At 47.8% G+C, this 18,251-nt stretch overlaps 1 protein-coding gene across 1 annotated transcript in view; it reads left to right on the plus strand.

Moving 5' to 3' along the window:
• The window catches only part of patj (PATJ crumbs cell polarity complex component), a 115,216-nt gene that overhangs the window by 77,385 nt on the left and 19,580 nt on the right, over positions 1–18,251 (plus strand). Inside the window, exons 35-40 of the mRNA XM_042006703.1 lie at positions 1,123–1,188; positions 10,526–10,595; positions 10,935–11,041; positions 11,398–11,481; positions 11,749–11,942; positions 17,358–17,505. Of these exons, the coding sequence (XP_041862637.1) occupies positions 1,123–1,188; positions 10,526–10,595; positions 10,935–11,041; positions 11,398–11,481; positions 11,749–11,942; positions 17,358–17,505 (669 nt within the window). The remainder of the gene's footprint in view (positions 1–1,122; positions 1,189–10,525; positions 10,596–10,934; positions 11,042–11,397; positions 11,482–11,748; positions 11,943–17,357; positions 17,506–18,251) is intronic.

Genomic DNA, 18,251 nt, shown 5'->3' on the forward strand with positions numbered 1-18,251 from the left:
ATAAATGCAGTGGTGAATTAGTGAATTCTGTGTCCTTGCCTCTTTTACATGGTTGAAATCAAATGTGGCCCGAACGGCCTCCCTTATGCACAGTATTATTACCCAGAGGTCTTTGCACATAGAGACAATCAGGCCTGTTAGAAAAATCTGAATCTGAGTTTAACTGGCAGAAATAATCAGCAATGATGCTGTGAAGACGGGAGAGCCGGTGGTTTTAATTGCGTTTCTGTGCAGCTTTTATAGCCATTCATGTAACTGCAGACTCGTAGGCGTGTTAATTGTTCATGTGCCTCCAATGTGCAAGTCATTCAGCCTGATAACTGTTTTCACATTTATTTATTCCAACAGTTTCCAGCATCACCTCTAGGTGTTGACAAAACATCAACAGCTGTAGAAACGTGCGTACACCAGCCATGAAGTTGGTGTGAGGCGTCGCACGTTTCCACCGCCATTTCACTCTGATACATCCGAACTTTGCCGTGACAAAGAGCACATGCCACATTTGCACCTTTTGCCCCCAGTGACGCACATCTAAAGCTAACGCTAACACCTGAAGCTTGAGGAAGGCCCAGTTGAGCACATCCTTGCTAATGCTAACACTTTAAGCTGGTCATTATAATTCATTCAGCTCTTGGGAATTCCTGGAATTGTGAATGACTCTGATTCCTTTTCCCATCTAAACTGCAAACAGAACCAGAATGGTGTGGTTGTAAACCCAGCCGGCTTTTAAAAATGAGCAAATTTTGAACAACAAACCAGTTAAAGAATCACATTTTAGATTTTATGTTTAATCGGAGGAAGAATTCCAATGTTGGGAATCTGTTAACCTCCATAAAACCTGAACTAAGGTTTTGGTTCTGGTCCAGCTCTTCTGAAGTTCAGCCACTGCCACGCTCTGCAGTATGACATCATATTTGTCATATGATCCCTTATGAAGCGTGTGCTCCATCAGAACCAAACCAAGAACCAGATCCCATCAGCAGAGCATCAGGTGTCAGTCAGCTGGTTCCTATGATGTCATGTTTAAAAGTGGGCATTTTTTGACCCAGAAACCCGGTTCTGCTGACTGAATCAGAACACGGTGCCTTCTCCTTGACCCACTCCATCTGTCTCCTCCTGCAGAGGCTGGAAGCTGCCGAGTCTCCAGACAATGAGTTGCAGGCTCCCCGGGACCCGCTGGAGGTTCAGGTAAGGACACAGTCAGTCAGCAGAAAACTGTTTGATTCTGAAACATCCAGAAAGGTCCAGAACGACCCAGCGTTGTTCTGATCTGGGGCAGATTATGATTAATTTTTTAATTCTTTCATGCATAGCACATACACCAGAGATCACCAACTCTGGTCCTCGAGGGCCAGTGTCCTGCAGGTGGTAAATGTTTCTATACTGCAACACCTGATTCAAATTAAATGGATCTCTAACAGTTTGTTGTCTGTTAATGACCCATTTATTTGAATCAGGTGTGTTGCTGCAGGGACCGGGATTGGTGATCCCTGTTTTACATTCATACATCTAAGGCCTGGTACACACATAACGATTTTTTCAACCTTATGAGATTTTTTATCCGGTCGAGACCTCATGCGTGAAGATAAAAAATCTGTTTTGATCGTATTGTGTGTGGTGGCTCTGAAAATGTATTCACAGAACAACACACACATGACGATAATGTCCAGCAACTCGTCTACAATCTAGTCCTCCGAGTCGGACAAACGCGAAACATAGAAGAAGAACCATAGCCACAACCGGCAAAAGAAGAAGAACCATAGCAACAACCGGCAACAGAAGAAGAACCATAGCAACAACCGGCAAAAGACGAAGAACCATAGCAACAACGGGCAACAGAAGAAGAACCACAGCAACAACCGGCAAAAGAAGAAGAACCATAGCAACAACCGGCAACAGAAGAAGAACCATAGCAACAACCGGCAAAAGAAGAAGAACCATAGCAACAACCGGCAAAAGAAGGAAGAACCATAGCAACAACCGGCAAAAGAAGAAGAACCATAGCAACAACCGGCAACAGAAGAAGAACCATAGCAACAACCGGCAACAGAAGAAGAACCATAGCAACAACCGGCAAAAGAAGAAGAACCATAGCAACAACCGGCAAAAGAAGGAAGAACCATAGCAACAACCGGCAAAAGAAGGAAGAACCATAGCAACAACCGGCAAAAGAAGAAGAACCATAGCAACAACCGGCAAAAGAAGGAAGAACCATAGCAACAACCGGCAAAAGAAGAAGAACCATAGCAACAACCGGCAAAGAAGAAGAACCATAGCAACAACCGGCAACAGAAGAAGAACCATAGCAACAACCGGCAAAAGAAGAAGAACCATAGCAACAACCGGCAAAAGAAGGAAGAACCATAGCAACAACCGGCAAAAGAAGAAGAACCATAGCAACAACCGGCAAAAGAAGAAGAACCATAGCAACAACCGGCAACAGAAGAAGAACCATAGCAACAACCGGCAAAAGAAGAAGAACCATAGCAACAACCGGCAAAAGAAGAAGAACCATAGCAACAACCGGCAAAAGACGAAGAACCATAGCAACAACCGGCAAAAGAAGAAGAACCACAGCAACAACCGGCAAAAGACGAAGAACCATAGCAACAACCGGCAACAGAAGAACAACCACAGCAACAACCGGCAAAAGACGAAGAACCATAGCAACAACCGGCAACAGAAGAAGAACCATAGCAACAACCGGCAAAAGAAGAAGAACCATAGCAACAACCGGCAAAAGAAGGAAGAACCATAGCAACAACCGGCAAAAGAAGAAGAACCATAGCAACAACCGGCAACAGAAGAAGAACCATAGCAACAACCGGCAAAAGAAGAAGAACCATAGCAACAACCGGCAAAAGAAGGAAGAACCATAGCAACAACCGGCAAAAGAAGGAAGAACCATAGCAACAACCGGCAAAAGAAGAAGAACCATAGCAACAACCGGCAAAAGAAGAACCACAGCAACAACCGGCAAAAGACGAAGAACCATAGCAACAACCGGCAACAGAAGAAGAACCACAGCAACAACCGGCAAAAGACGAAGAACCATAGCAACAACCGGCAACAGAAGAAGAACCATAGCAACAACCGGCAAAAGAAGAAGAACCATAGCAACAACCGGCAAAAGAAGGAAGAACCATAGCAACAACCGGCAAAAGAAGAAGAACCATAGCAACAACCGGCAAAAGAAGAAGAACCATAGCAACAACCGGCAACAGAAGAAGAACCATAGCAACAACCGGCAAAAGAAGAAGAACCATAGCAACAACCGGCAAAAGAAGAAGAACCATAGCAACAACCGGCAAAAGAAGAAGAACCATAGCAACAACCGGCAAAAGACGAAGAACCATAGCAACAACCGGCAACAGAAGAAGAACCATAGCAACAACCGGCAAAAGAAGAAGAACCATAGCAACAACCGGCAAAAGAAGGAAGAACCATAGCAACAACCGACAAAAGAAGAAGAACCATACCAACAACCGGCAAAAGACGAAGAACCATAGCAACAACTGGCAAAAGAAGAAGAACCATAGCAACAACCGGCAAAAGAAGAAGAACCATAGCAACAACCGGCAAAAGACGAAGAACCATAGCAACAACCGGCAAAAGAAGAAGAACCATAGCAACAACCGGCAAAAGAAGGAAGAACCATAGCAACAACCGGCAAAAGAAGAAGAACCATAGCAACAACCGGCAAAAGAAGAAGAACCATAGCAACAACCGGCAAAAGACGAAGAACCATAGCAACAACCGGCAACAGAAGAAGAACCATAGCAACAACTGCAACAGAAGAAGAACCATAGCAACAACCGGCAAAAGAAGAAGAACCATAGCAACAACCGGCAAAAGAAGGAGAAACATAGCAACAACTGAAAAACAGAACAGCCAGCATGGAAGGGAATATATAAGACGAGGGAATGATGGAGGTCTTGGGACTGTTGTTAACAGAAAAAGCCAGAGCCTAGAAAAATACCAGACTGGAGACGGCGTGAACACGGACTTTATTTACTTCCTTGTTCCCCAGCCAGCTCGCTCTCTGATTCTGAACGTTGGCGTTCCTCAGAAATCGGCTCTGAAATATTGAACATGTTCAATGTTCCCAGTTGTCGGCTACGACCCGGTTCGGAGCGGATCATCGGGACAATTCGGCTCGTAATCTCAAACCAAATGATGATTGGACAGGGAAATCTCACGATGATCGGGTGTTTGCCGTCCAAGGTCGGGAAGAGGCAAAATCTGGACAAACCAGCCCAAAAATGATGTGTACCAGGCCTTACACTGCAAGTCCCAAGATTTTCTGTTTCTCCTGCAGCTCTGCCTCCTTCCCTCTACCACACTCAGTCATCTCATTTACTGACCTGTTGCTTTTTAAATCAGGTACTCGGGCAGGTTTTTCGGACCCAACAAGCAGACGGTGCTCCACACAGGGTTGAAATCTGCACTGATGAATATCTTTGTGCTAAATCTTCATTTTGTAAACATTAGATCCACTTAGTTCTCTGCCCACTGCCACTATCACAACATGGAAATAAAACAATGAGCACATGAGTTGTGAAAAACATCTCAAGCTCATTCATGTGGTCGCCCTCCATCCTAATAACGTATCTTACTTGGGAATCACAAAAGGTCGTGATTTGCTCCGCCCTCCTTTTTCTCTTTTATTCCTTTCTGTCGTCTCTGTCTGCGGCCAGCCATGTTCATGTGTACCAGCTGAAATGTGACCAAGCTGATTATTAGGTTGTTGTGATAAAACCAGCCAGCTGATTCCATTTTTATCTCGCTGTCTGACCTGAATTTGGGAGTGAAACTGCTCATATATCTATTTGCAGGGAAAAAGATTTTCTACGTTTAATGGTTTGATTCTTGTTTATTTAATGGATGCTGACATCCTGCAAAATAAAAAATGACTGACTTTACTCAGTGGAAATATAAGGGAATAAAGAATTTAGAACAAATACAAAACAAACTTTATATCTCATAGAAAGGTAACGGAGGCACTCTAAAAACGCGTTTATTAGACTAGCCACGATAGAATAAAGGCTTTTTATTCATCACCTCCCTGAGTGCCTCAGTTATCTTTCTATGAGTTTAACCTGAAACCCTGAACTGAAGCGCACCAGAGGAGCGCTCCTTTTTTATACCCAAGCAGCACTCCATGCATTTTGTTTTTTTCATCCACAAGTGAAGAAACTTTATATCATTTGAGACACTTGCTTCACAAAATGGAAGCAGTAGTGCCAAATTCTTAGAATATCAAGAAATTAAGTCTATAATAAGTAAGAAATACACCTTCAGCCAAATAGACTTAAAACCTCTGACTAGGGTGGCAGAATTTGTAAATGGTAAATGGTCAGTATTTATATAGAGTTTTTACCCAAAGCGCTATACATTATACATCACATTCACACATTGATGGCGGAAGCTCAGGGACACCTCAACATGAGCTCTCTGGGCCAGGATCGAACCGGCAACCCATGGGCTACAAGACGACCACTCTACCCACTGATCCGCTGCCCCGAAATCTTAATCAAAACCTTAATGGTCCAAAAATGTTATCAAAAATAAAGAAATTTCTGGTCAAAACAGAAGTTTTGGGTTCAGGTATGTGAAGACCTTTCAACAAGTGTAACGTTACTGCACCCCCCCCACACTGTGTCTGAACTCAGCACACATGGTTCTCTCTGCCTTGTGCACCACAAAGAAAACTCATGAACGGAAAAGCAAAAATGATAAAGCAGCTGCTACACCTTTACAGAAACACAACAGAGAATTTCCTACAGCTTTTACAGGTAAACTAAGCAGACAATCATCAGGAGCTCCTAAAAAATAACCAAGACAACAACAACAACATGTATCACAACAACAACCAAAGAACCAGAAACACACACACCTGAATCAAAGCATCTCTGAGTGTATAAACACACTGGACACCTCAGTGCTGAGTCAGCATGCAGAGGATGAGGAAGGAGGAGGATCAGAGATGTTGTGACCACTCCTCTATGGAGACTAGAGGCAGACTAGGGCGGCCCAGAGACCCGGGCCATCAGCAGCAATCCTGCAGCACCAACCCAAGCCCCCCCACCATGAAGACCATGCTGGACCCACCCAGAGGGCGGTAGAGGAAGGCCCCAGTTAGAGCCCCCACGGTCACGGGGAGCAGGCCATGGTGGACCAAGATCAGCAGCCGCCGATCCCACCAGGTACCAGCCATCCAGGGCAGCCAGAGCGAAGGGGCCAGGACCCATGAAAAGCCTTCAGGAAGTTTCCTGGGTGCTCATTTATAAAACTCTGCGTAGGATTCTTACTAAAAGTGTACTTACGCCCAAAACCGGAAGTTGGCGTACGCCATAAAATATTCTGATTTATAAAACCGTGCGTACGCACAGGTGCAAGCAATTTCCCCTTTATAAATCACACTCGTCCTTGAAGTTTGCGCAGGTGAATTTGGCTCATGTTCCGCCCACTACACGCCCACTTTCCACCATAAATGGTCAATGCAAAGTAGCTCAGCGTGTATTAAAATGAGCCAGCTGATCCATGTTGTGATCCACGAACAATGGCAACCGCAGGGAAGCGAACCAAAAAACGCAACTTCACAGAGCCAGAAATCGATGTATTAGTGAGTGAGGTGGAGAGTCGAAAAATTATTTTGTTTGGTAGCCACAGTAGTGGCGTGACAAATAAGAGTAAGTGTCGTGGGTGGCAACACATAGTTACCTCAGTTAACTCTGTGAGCGGGACAGAGCGGACCATGGCGAGATCAAAAAGAAACCATCAATGAACTGAAGGAAATCAGAACAACACTGCATAATTTGTGTGACATTATGTTCGACATTTCAAACACATTAAAAGAGCTTGTGAAAAAGTGAACCTTATTGTCTGCTTAATCGCTGCATGACCTCCTCACGGAGCCGTGCCCCGTGTTGGAACTCCCTGTGTCTGGGAGGGGGCTGTGGGTGAGGGTCGGCATTCCGAGGAGGGGGGAGGCCAGGAGGTAGTTGGATGCCGTGCCTCAGTGCCAGGTTGTGCAGCACGCCACACGCCCTCACGATCCTGCGCACCTTTTGGGGATGGTACAATAATCTCCCCCCCGACGCATCAAGACACCGCCACCGGTTTTTAAGGAGGCCGATGGCTCGCTCCACAACAGAGCGCGCACGAACGTGGACGGAATTGAAGCGCGCCTCCTCTGCGCTTTGCGGGTTCGCAAAAGGCGTGAGGAGCCAGCGTCTCAGGGGATAGCCACTGTCACCTGCAGGTTATGGAGATTAATTCAGAACAGAGACTTTGTTGAGATTTCCACAGTGTATGTTGATACTTACCGAGAAGCCACCCATCCCGCGAAGCACCTGCCTGCAGTCTATTCCCTACACTGCTGTGTGCCAGGATGAATGAATCATGGGTTGACCCAGGCCACCGTGCCACTAAATTTGTCAGAAGCAAGTTTGAGTCGGAAATGACTTGCACGTTAACTGAATGCACATTTTTTCGGTTAACGTAGACAAACTCATTCTGACTTGGAGCCCTTATAGCAACGTGAGTGCAGTCAATCGCGCCGATTACATTTGGGAAACCGGTTGATGCTGCAAATTGCCTTTTAATGTTGGCCTGTTCCCCTACAGTGTATGGAAACTTTATGTATCGACTGCTCATTTTTATAATGCCATCCAAAACGGCAGGCATTACATTACTCAGCGATGGCTGAGATATTGCAGACCTAAAATGGAATGTAACAACTTATTGAAACCCACTGAGTGTTGGGCTGGAACATGTCAGCTTAGATTAAATTAAAATTACCTGTCGGCTAATTCCCGCTGGAAAGAGCCGGTTGCCAGAATCCCGAGAGTTGTCAGCACCTGCATATGCGCGGGTATGGCATGGTTCCGGCGGGTTGATCGCTCCAACACTGGGCCCAACTCAGCACATAGATTTAAGAGCACTGCTCTAGGAAATCTAAATCGGCATATCAGCCAGTCATCATCGTTGGCCAGGAAATCTTGATGGTCTCTAAAAACTCTCTCCATCCTGATCCTGCCGTTTGCGTAATCTTCAAGGAGTGCCAGCGCATCCATTGTGAAGTTCTGCATTACGCACGGTCGTAATTCACCTATTTATGTTTACTCAGTAATTACACTCATTACTACACACCTTGTCACAATTAGTCTTCTGTGAACAAATGAGTGCATTTGCTTTACGATCAAAACAAGTAAGACCATACTGCACTGACAACATTAAATTCCTATGGGGTGCCTATAAGTCGGCTACAGGTATGATTTCAGGAACGCATCTATATTTCAGGCTTCTGTGTTTATGATTCTATGGCACTAGTGTCGGATATGATGGCATGATGGCATGCATGAATGAAGGTGAAGTTCATCACCTCACCAGCAGCACCGCCAGTTTCCCGTCTCCAAAATGTTCGTAAGCAAGTTTCAGAGTTTACGTACCGGTACGCACATTTTCCCGCCACGTTAGTTTTTATAAATCAGAAACTTTCCGTAGAAAGTCACTTACGCCGCTTTTTGTGCGTAAGCAAGCTTTATAAATGAGCACCCTGGTTATTTCTGGGTGCAGCAGCTGTTTAGTTTATCTGTTTAGCTCTGATTACAGTTGTTGTGGGTTTTTCTACCTTTTGTTTTGTTCTCCCTTTTTCTGTCTTTCGCTCCCTATTTCTAGCATCTCAGTGCTGTGGTGTGGCTGGAAACCTGACTGGTCGACATCAGAACAGGTATTTAGTGTCAGGGAGTTGTCGCTGCTGGAAAACAGCTTTTTCTAGAACCTGACTAAGAAAGGGGAGGTTTAATATCGGCCTGTAGCTGCTCATGAGTGACTAGTGTCTAGGTTCGCCCTGGCATGGAAGCACTGACTGACTGCCTGGTTTTCTGGATGTAGTCAGTAAAGAAAGAAGCAAACTCATTCCAGGCCCGGTTGGATAGAAGTTCTGGGTTACTGACCAGGAGGATCAGTTAGCCTGTTAACAGTAACGAACAAGGCTCGAGTTTTATCGCTGTTCTTAGCAATGATGTCAGAAAGAAAGATGGTCTGAATTTCTCAGCTCCAGGTTAGAAATCCTCAGTCTCTCTCTATAGATCTCACAGTGAACCTGCAGCTTTGTTTTCTGCTATCTGCGTTCAGCTTTTCCATATTCTGGTTTTTCAGCTCTTACCAGCGTGGCGTTTTTCCATGGAGCTCTCTTTTTGGAGAAGATCTAAGAACGAATAGAATGGAAGTGAATGGAGCATGGGATGGGGTCACTTTGCACTCTGAGGGGATTTGAGAGATAATCGGAAGACCTAGCGCATTGATGGTTACACTAGATGAAAGACAGGAAAAATGTCAACAATTTCATATTGAATGTGTGTTTGTACAGGAAATTGTGGCTGGAAATGAACTTTGAGAAATGTTCAGTATAATTTTGAGGGCCAGATTTAAGGTTTGATGTTAGACCTCAGAGTGGGGAGGATCTGAGAGAGATTTCAAAATTTTTATAAAACTTAACCTGATTGTCTCAAAACTATAAAAGATATAAAAATGTTTTGAGGCAGCAGGAGTTTTATTTTTCCTGACCCATTTAAACTTTGAATGAAGCTTCTACGTGAAAGTATTCCTGAGTTATAGGGCTCCTAAGTGGGTTTTTACTCTCACTTTGACAAAAACCCCAATGATATCAATGAAACACAAGTCAGTTTTTGCTGTTTTCATAAAAAAATTGAACTTTCATACATCAAAATCCAAACCACTCTTCTCCCGATCAAGACACAATATGATATATGATACGATACAACATACTACGATATAACACAACACAATGTGATCTATTCTATTCTATTCTATTCTATTCTATTCTATTCTACAGTCATTTAGCAGACGCTTTTATCCAAAGCGACTTACATTTGAGAGCAAGAACAACACAAGCATGAATTCAAACAAGATGGGACGTCATAATTAAGTGTCAGACCACTTTTGAGTCCAGTTGGACCAGGTGCTGTCATGTAGTGCTAGTGCAGTGAATTAATTTTTTTTTTTTTTTTTTTTTACGATACAATATGATACGATGTGATATACGACACGATATGACACAATACATGATGCAACACGACATGATGTGATACGTCATGGCACAACATATGATAAGTATTATACAATGCAATACAAAACGATATGACACTATATGCTATGACATGATACAACACGATATAATATGACCCAAAACAATAATGACACGCTATACCACACGATACAACGCAACCTGATATGATGATACGATACAATACAACACAATACGATACAATGTGATTTGACACAGTATGATACTATACAATACACCTTTACTGTCAGACATGTCTAAAAATTTGGTGTGAAGGAAACACCTCCAGCAGTACCAGAACCAGAACTGGGAATGAAGCTCTGATGGGAAAATGTGGAAGCCTGAGATCTTTGAGGATCTTGGTCATGGATGTGGTGAAAATGTCCTGATTGAACTGATTAGTTCATCTGGTCTGATCCGGTCTGTGCTCAGTCCTGCAGGTCCAGTACGCATGCAGCAGGATCTCCTCCGATCAGAACCGAGCTTCACACGTCTGACCGAGGTAACACACAAACACGTGCACATGCACACTCGCACACTCCTAATCTCCCAATCCAACGTAATGCATCATGATGAAGAGAAAAACTTCAGAATCAGAGCTGAAATCTGCTCTGAGGTTTCATTCCAGGTGTTGTTTTAACCGGTGAGAGCGCTCCGGAATGTTCTGGAACGTTCCAGACTTCCTTCACTTTGAACAACTTATAAAATTAAGTGATTTGATCCAACAGTGGAAGCCATGTTATCTTCCAGTTGGCATGTCTCTCCTGTCAGGTGACAGAGACCCTCTGATGTGAAATCACAGACTGTCCTTCATCATCATAACCCACCTCCTCCTCCTCAGACCCGTCATGCTGCGTGGTGGTTCCGGGTCAAGAGACGGTTCTGGAGATCTGTAAAGGCCGATCTGGACTGGGACTCAGTATAGTGGGAGGCAGAGACACACAGCTGGTAACGCACACACATTCCCGTGTTAAGCAGTGATGTGAGGATCGGGTATTTGAACCTGCGGAGCGAGCACATCTTCATGGAGGCCGTTGTGTTCTGTTATTAACACACAGATGTTTGTATATATGCAGCTGCTGACTTCTCTCTCCTTCTCCCACTTTTCTGAGGACCTGTCTGAAACTTTGAGAGAAGCCTGTAAATAATGTTTGGAGGCCGTTATATTGGAAAAACAGTCAGAGCTGGACAAATGTCCTCACTGAAGTGGTAGAAAATGTGTGTCAGTCTTCTTGTGGACAGTAGAACAAACAAATGTGCACACACACATTCAGCCATGATTTTGTGTCGTATGTTTCTGCTAGGACGCCATTGTGATCCACGAGGTTTATGAAGAAGGAGCTGCAGCCAGGGATGGCCGGCTGTGGGCCGGAGACCAGATTCTGGAGGTACTGCTCGTACCACTGATGGTACTTCTGTCATCAGAAGTACTTCATCAGTACTTCCTGTTACAATGAGCTCCGGTCAGTTATTTACATCATACTGACGGCGAGGCGAGACAGAACCAAACTGTGTCCTGGAGTTTCGTATCTGATGTTTTTGTGATGACAAACCTCGTGTTGCCTTCACTGACACCTGAGAATCAGTTGTGGCTGAGACTCCCCCTGTTGGTCAAACTCTGCTGATGCATTCAATGCTGCTCTGTGTGTGTCCAGGTGAATGGCATGGACCTCCGTGGGGCCTCCCATGAAGAAGCAATCGCCACTCTGCGTCAAACGCCAGCAAAAGTCCGTCTGACGGTGCTGAGGGACGAGGCTCAGTACCGAGATGAGGAGAATCTAGACGTGTTTAAGGTGGACCTGCAGAAGAAGAGCGGCAGAGGGCTGGGGCTCAGCATCGTTGGAAAGAGGTCCGAATTCAAATATACAACTAATACAATTCAAAATTCTCCATAGAACTCATTATACAGGACACAGGATGTTCAGGATGGGCCTTTCACCATCAGATATCTGCCCACACTGCTCTGAGAACACTTCTAATAGCTACATCCATGCGCTGTGGTCCTGCACACCTGTCCAAAGGTTCTGGATTAAGGTGTGTAAAGATCTCTCAAAATGGTTTAAAACCAGTTTTTCTGCAAACCCCACACTTTGCCTACTGGGCGACCTGGGTGACACTAACATAGGAATACACTCCATAAACTTGGTCCTCGCAGTCTTATGCATCGCAAAGAAAACTATTCTTGTGAACTGGAAAGATAAGAATAATTTGTCTATCCAGCAGTTTAGAAATCTCCTGTTAGATCACATCAGCATTGAGACAATGTCTGCCTCCTCCAGGAACCAATCAGATGACTTTCATTCCCTCTGGTCCCCTGTGACTGGCTACATCACCTAATGTAGGTGGAGGATTGCGGCTTCGCTGGGATGGGGGTGGATATGGGTGGGGGGTCCCTGGTGGCTTCGGGTCTCCGGTTGTCTCCTGGGTGGGGATCTCGGCCGCTCCGCTGCTGGGTCGGCTGGGGGTTCCGGTCTGGGCGGGCGGCATTGGGTGGGCCCCGGGGTGGGGCTGCCTCGTGGCGGTGGGGGGTGGCTGCCGGGGTGCCTGGGTCGGTGTCCGTCGGCCCCTGGCCGGTCGGGCCCGGGGTGGGCCGGGTGGGGGCCCCGGGCTCTGGGGTGTCGGGTCTCCCCCCTCTCCTGGGGGTGGGGGGTCTGCCGCTGCTGGGGGGGGCTGGGCCCGTCCGGATGTGCCGTGCCGGGGGTTGGTCCGTGCCCTGGTGCTTGGTCGCAGCCCCAGAACCTGGGTGGGGGTGTGTTTGTATATAGGTGGGTGTGTATGTGTGTGTGTCTGTAGGTATGCTGGTGTGTGGGTGGGTGTAGAGGGATGTGTGTGCTGTATGTGTGTGTGGGTGTGTATGAAGGTCTAGGTGTGTGCGTGTATGTGTGTGTGAGTGGTGTGCGGGTGTGTGTGTGGAGGTCTATGTGGGATGTGTGTGTGGGTGTGTGTGAAGGTGTGTATATATGAGTGTGTGCACGTGGAGGTCGAGGTGTGTGTGGAGGAGTGAAGGAGTGGGTGGAGGCGTGAGTATGTATGGAGGTGCTTGTGTGTATATGCAGGTATGTATGAGAGTGTGTGTGTATGTGGGCACCGGTGTGTGTGTTTATAGGTATGTGCGTGAAGTGTGTGTGTGGAGGTATGTGCACGTATTGAGGTGTTGGTGTATAGAGGTGTGTGAGAGGGTGTGTGAGTGGCTGGGGGGGAAAAAAAAAAAAAAAAAAAAAAAGTGTGTGTGTGCGTTTGCAGGGGGTTAGGACGTGTCCTCTGGGGGGCGCCCTGGCCGGGTGTTGGGGGTGTGGGCCTGGGGTTCCCTTCCTTTGCCTCGCCCCCCTCCCACTCAGAAAGAGGAAAGTGGCCCCTTGGGCTGGTGGCTGGCCCCTGGGGGGGTTCGTGGTGTGCCTGGGTTGGGGTGCCTGCTCCGGGCCTGTGACGCCCTTCGGGGCCGGCGGGGGACGGGGGCGCCCTAAGCCACTGGCGGGTCGTCTTCCAGGGGGGAGGCTTACTCCCCTCTGGACCTACATCTCCTGACCCCTCCCCTCCCCCACTCTTCACTACATACACAGGTAGGGCTGTGGGGGGTGTGCTTGTTGCGCTGGGCGGGGCAGGGGGGTCATCATAGTGGCCCCATTGCTTCGCCGAGCGGCAGCATGCCTCCCAGCTTTTAATTCCACTTAGTCACTGAGCACAAATAACATTTGCAACATACAAACACGTTTTGGGGGGTGGAACATGCGAGGTCAGGTGGGTGGGACTGCTCAGGTGGCCCCGCCCCCTCCTCAATGCAGTTACTGCCCCCCCAATTTTAACCCTCTTTTTTTAATTGCAAACAGCACATAATATATTCCATCACTAGTGGGGGAGGGAGGGGGGATGGGGTCTTCAAGCGCCCCTGTCTCCATGGATGGCCCGGGGGCGGGGCGGGCCGGGTGGCCTGTCGCGTTGGCCCGGGGCGTAGGCGGGCTGTCCCGGGGGGTTTTGGCTGCTGGCCCTGGGGGGAAGGTGCTGTTTTGGGGAGTGGGGGGCGGGGGCGGGGTGGGGGGGTGGGGGCCTGGCTCGTGTCTCCTCGCCTCCTGGCTGGGGCTGTCCCCCCGCGGCTTGGGGTGGCGGGAGGATGGTGGTGGGGGGATGGTGTTTGTGTGTGTGTGTGTGTGTGTGTGTTGGGGGGGGGGTGTGGGTGGGAGAGGGGTGTGGGTGTGGGGGGATGGGTGGTGGAGGGATGGTGTGTGGGAGGGAGGGGTGTGTGGAGGTGGATGCGTGGTGTGTGGGAGGGGGGGTGCTGTGGGTGTGGGAGGATGAATGGTGGAGGGATGATGTATGTGTGGGAGGATGGGGTATGTATGGGAGAATGTATGGTGCAGGGATGGGGGAGTGTGTGGGAGGATGGATGGTGGAAGGATGGTGTGTGTGCGGGAGGATGGATGGTGTATGGGAGGGAGGATGGTGTGTGTGTGGGGGAGTGGTGTATGTTTGGGAGAGTGGGTGATGGAGGGGTGGTGTGTGTGTGTGGGAGGATGGGGTATGTGAAGGTGGATGTTTGGTGTAGGAGAGGGAGGACGGTGTATGTGTAGGAGAATGATGTATGTGTGGGAGGATGGGTAGTGGAAGGATGGTGTGTGTGTGTGTGTGTGTGGGAGGTGTGAAGGTAGATGAATGGTGTATGAGAGGGAGGATGGTGTATGTGTGGGAGGATGAGTGGTGGAGGGATGATGTGTGTGTGGGAGGATGGGGTAGGTGTGGGAGAGTGTATGGTGGAAGGATGGTGAGTGTGTGGGAGGAAGGATGGTGTGTGTGTGGAAGGATGGATGGTGGAAGGATGGTGTGTGTGTGTGGGAGGACAGAGTATGTGAGGGTTGAATGGTGTATGCGTGGGAGGATGAATGGAGGAGTGGAAGGAGAGTGTGTGTGTTTGTGTGTGTGTGTGTTGGTCTGGGGGGGGGCAGTCTGGTTCTCGGGGCGTGCGGCTGGGCGCTGGGGTGTGGGGCTGGCCTCTGGTGGTGGCCGTCTGGGCGGGCCGGGTCCCCCCGGGTGGCGTGCTGGCCCTCGGCCTGTGGGGGGGGGGGGGTGTCCCTGCGCTCCTGGGCCCGGGCCCTCTGCCCCGTCTGTCCCGGGCGGCCGGTGCCCGGGGGGGTCGGGGACTGCTGGCCTCGGCCCGCCGGGGCCGGTGCCCTGTGTCCGCGGGGCGGCTCCTGCTGGGGTCTCCTGCTGCTGCCTTCCTGGGCGGGCGAGTGGTCGTCTCTGTGGACCGGTCGGGATCTGTTGCCTGCGGGGGGGCTGGTGGCCTGGGTCTCGGGACCGCTGGCCTGACTCTGGCCTCTGTTCAAGTGAGGTGGCATCTGCATGATCACTCTGCATGGTCACTCCTTCCTGAACGTCTCCACACAGTCTTTGCGTCGCCGTGTGGCCGAGTTCTCCAACACATCCACACAGGTTTCTCTGCGCGTGTTCTTGAATACAGCAGTTTCACTTATATCTATTATCATATTTTTTTTTCCTTTTTTTTTTTTTATTTCTGTTCTTATTATTATTATTACTCTTACTCTTATTATTATTATTGTTACTATTATCAACTAGTTGTGTAATGACCTACTGGCTAGGATGATCGTAGCTATATATGTTGTAAGTAGTATGGATTACATGGTCTTCTGTATGATGTTTCAAGTCCCCACCCGCACTCCCCACACCCTTTCTGTCCCTCTCTCTCCCCTCCCTCTTCTCTCTACTTTCTTCTCTCTCTCTCTCTCTCTGTCCCCTCCGGTCGAGTCCAGCATTAAGAGTCTGATTTAATAAAGTTTCTCATGTCATCAAGAGGGACTTTATACATGTAGTATAAATCCCTGCTTGATAGAGTAAAATTGCCCAGCACCAGACGGCAGCCAGACAATCATTCTGTTTGCAACGATGCTGGACAAGACAGGTTAAAAAAAAAAAAAAAAAAAAAAAAAGGAAAGAGGTCCGCCTTAAAACAAACACAACAGTTTGAGTTAGTTCTCTGTTGGAAGGAGACGGGTTGGGACGGGTCCGGACTGGTCCGGACGGGTCCGGACTGGTCCTGACGGGTCAGGGTGGGTTCAGACTGCATCTACATGCTCCCACTTGCTGAGGTGATGACAAACAACTAAAGAAGGCAAGTGCAGCCTGTTAAACCGTCTGCTGGACTCAGCGATGGGATTTTCGTTCTGCCGTCCTCTGTTTGCTTTTTATGACAAATGAAAATCACTTCGTACCTCCTGCCAAAGCAGGTTTATATGCAGAACACGTTTCCTGTGCAAGACCATTTAAAGGGTCCCCAGAGGGAGTTTCTGACATTACATACAAATACAAACGGAATCAAATCAATTTTGTTGACATGCAAACAACTAATCACCACCAGACGCCCACTCCTCGAATATTCATTATATGGAAAATAATTCCGGTTTTTGTGTTTTTTGTCGTGAATGAGGCAGAAAATCATTCGATCTGGCATTTAAAGGGTTAAAATCCTAAACATGACTGAATGTTTGATTCAGCAGGACGAAAGTCGCTTAAATGACTGGTTTTAAAAGATATGTTGATGTTTGAGGATTTTATAGCAGTTTATATGTGTGGACAGTTTTGGCCATGAAGGTAGCAAACGGAGGGACAGAGACAGGATTTAAAAACTGGACTAAGAAGAAAAGTTAATGCAAAAATGTGGGACACCGGCTGAAAGGACGTTTAGAAAAATGAACAAAAATCCTGGAGGAGTAAAGGACTGATGACTCAGCAGATTTTCAGCTTTTATTTTTGTAGACAAGGCCACTGAAACTCAGTCCATACTGGTCCCCCTAAAGTCCACCAGACAGCTGCACTTAGTCCAGAACACTGCTGATCCAGTCCTCACTAAGACCAGGAACCTGGATCCCAGAACTCCAGACCTCACTAAGACCAGGAACCTGGATCCCAGAACTCCAGACCTCAGATCTTTACTTCCTGTCTGGACTGAGTAGTTTAGGGCCAACATCTATTCAGGATCTCCTGGATGGTTATGAACTTGGTCCCCCAGGTGGTCAGGGTCATCAGGGTCCGGCCTCCTTTGTTTTCCCAGAGTCGGCTTTTATCATCTGTTCGTGTTTCACACTGGACCTCTGTCTCCTGTCTTCAGTTTTTTAAGTTAATGTTCGTTTAAATGCTTCCTCTGCATCCCGCTAAATTAGTTTTGAGTGAAGCGCTTTGACATGAAACGCACAGATCAACCTCCCTCTGTGTGTGTGTGTGTGTGTGTGTGTGTGTGTGTGTGTGTGTGTGTCAGGAGCGGCAGTGGCGTGTTCATCTCGGAGGTGGTCAGAGGGGGCGCCGCTGAGCTGGACGGCCGACTCATGCAGGGAGACCAGATCCTGTCCATCGATGGAGACGACACGAGACACGCCTCCCAGGAATCGGTGGCCGCCACCCTGAAGGTGAGCCGCTGTACAGAAGTCAGAGACATCCGAGTCATTCCCTCCATCTTTGGCTTCACAGCCGACTGAAGTCCAGATGTTTCTTCAGCTCGAGTTAAAACCTGATCTTAATGCAAACCAGGGTCCGACATTAACGGTTGCCCGATTGACCGGGGCAAGTAAAAATCGCTGCCGGGCAAGTACCCACTTCGATTTTTTTTCTATTGTCTATTTTGTCTCCTATGTCTGTCACACGAGGGGTGTGAGCTGTTTTTTTTTATTTATGTGCTGCTGATTTTGATTGGGTGTCTCTGTTGACGTAACACGGCAGAGAGCTCGAGAGGGAAATGCAAGCATAAAAAGAAAGAGAACTTTCCTGCCTTCGTGGAAGGACATTTATTTGTGGGTAGAATATGACGAAAAACTGTCGGGTATGTTTTGCACGGTCTGTAAAGCGTTCCCAACCAAAGCCGACAGAAACGGATCTTTTTTCCGCGGAAACTTCAGCTACAGAAGACAGAACCTGGAGAGCCATGCTAAATCCATTCCACACTTGTCTTGTGTTGAGACGCCGGACTGTTCCCGGACCGATGGACCGTTGTGTCCAAAAACTGTATGTGGAGAGCCACAACCAGATAAAAAAATGTCTTACCACTGCTTATCATGTCGCTAAAACGACATTCTAAAAAAAGACTTTCTCCAACCTCCTGATGGTGGTGGAGTTGGTCTTGGTCCTGCCACTGTCCACTGCAGCATGTGAGCGTGGC

The sequence above is a fragment of the Melanotaenia boesemani genome, chromosome 14 (assembly GCF_017639745.1).
Source record: "Melanotaenia boesemani isolate fMelBoe1 chromosome 14, fMelBoe1.pri, whole genome shotgun sequence".
NCBI lineage: Eukaryota > Metazoa > Chordata > Actinopteri > Atheriniformes > Melanotaeniidae > Melanotaenia > Melanotaenia boesemani.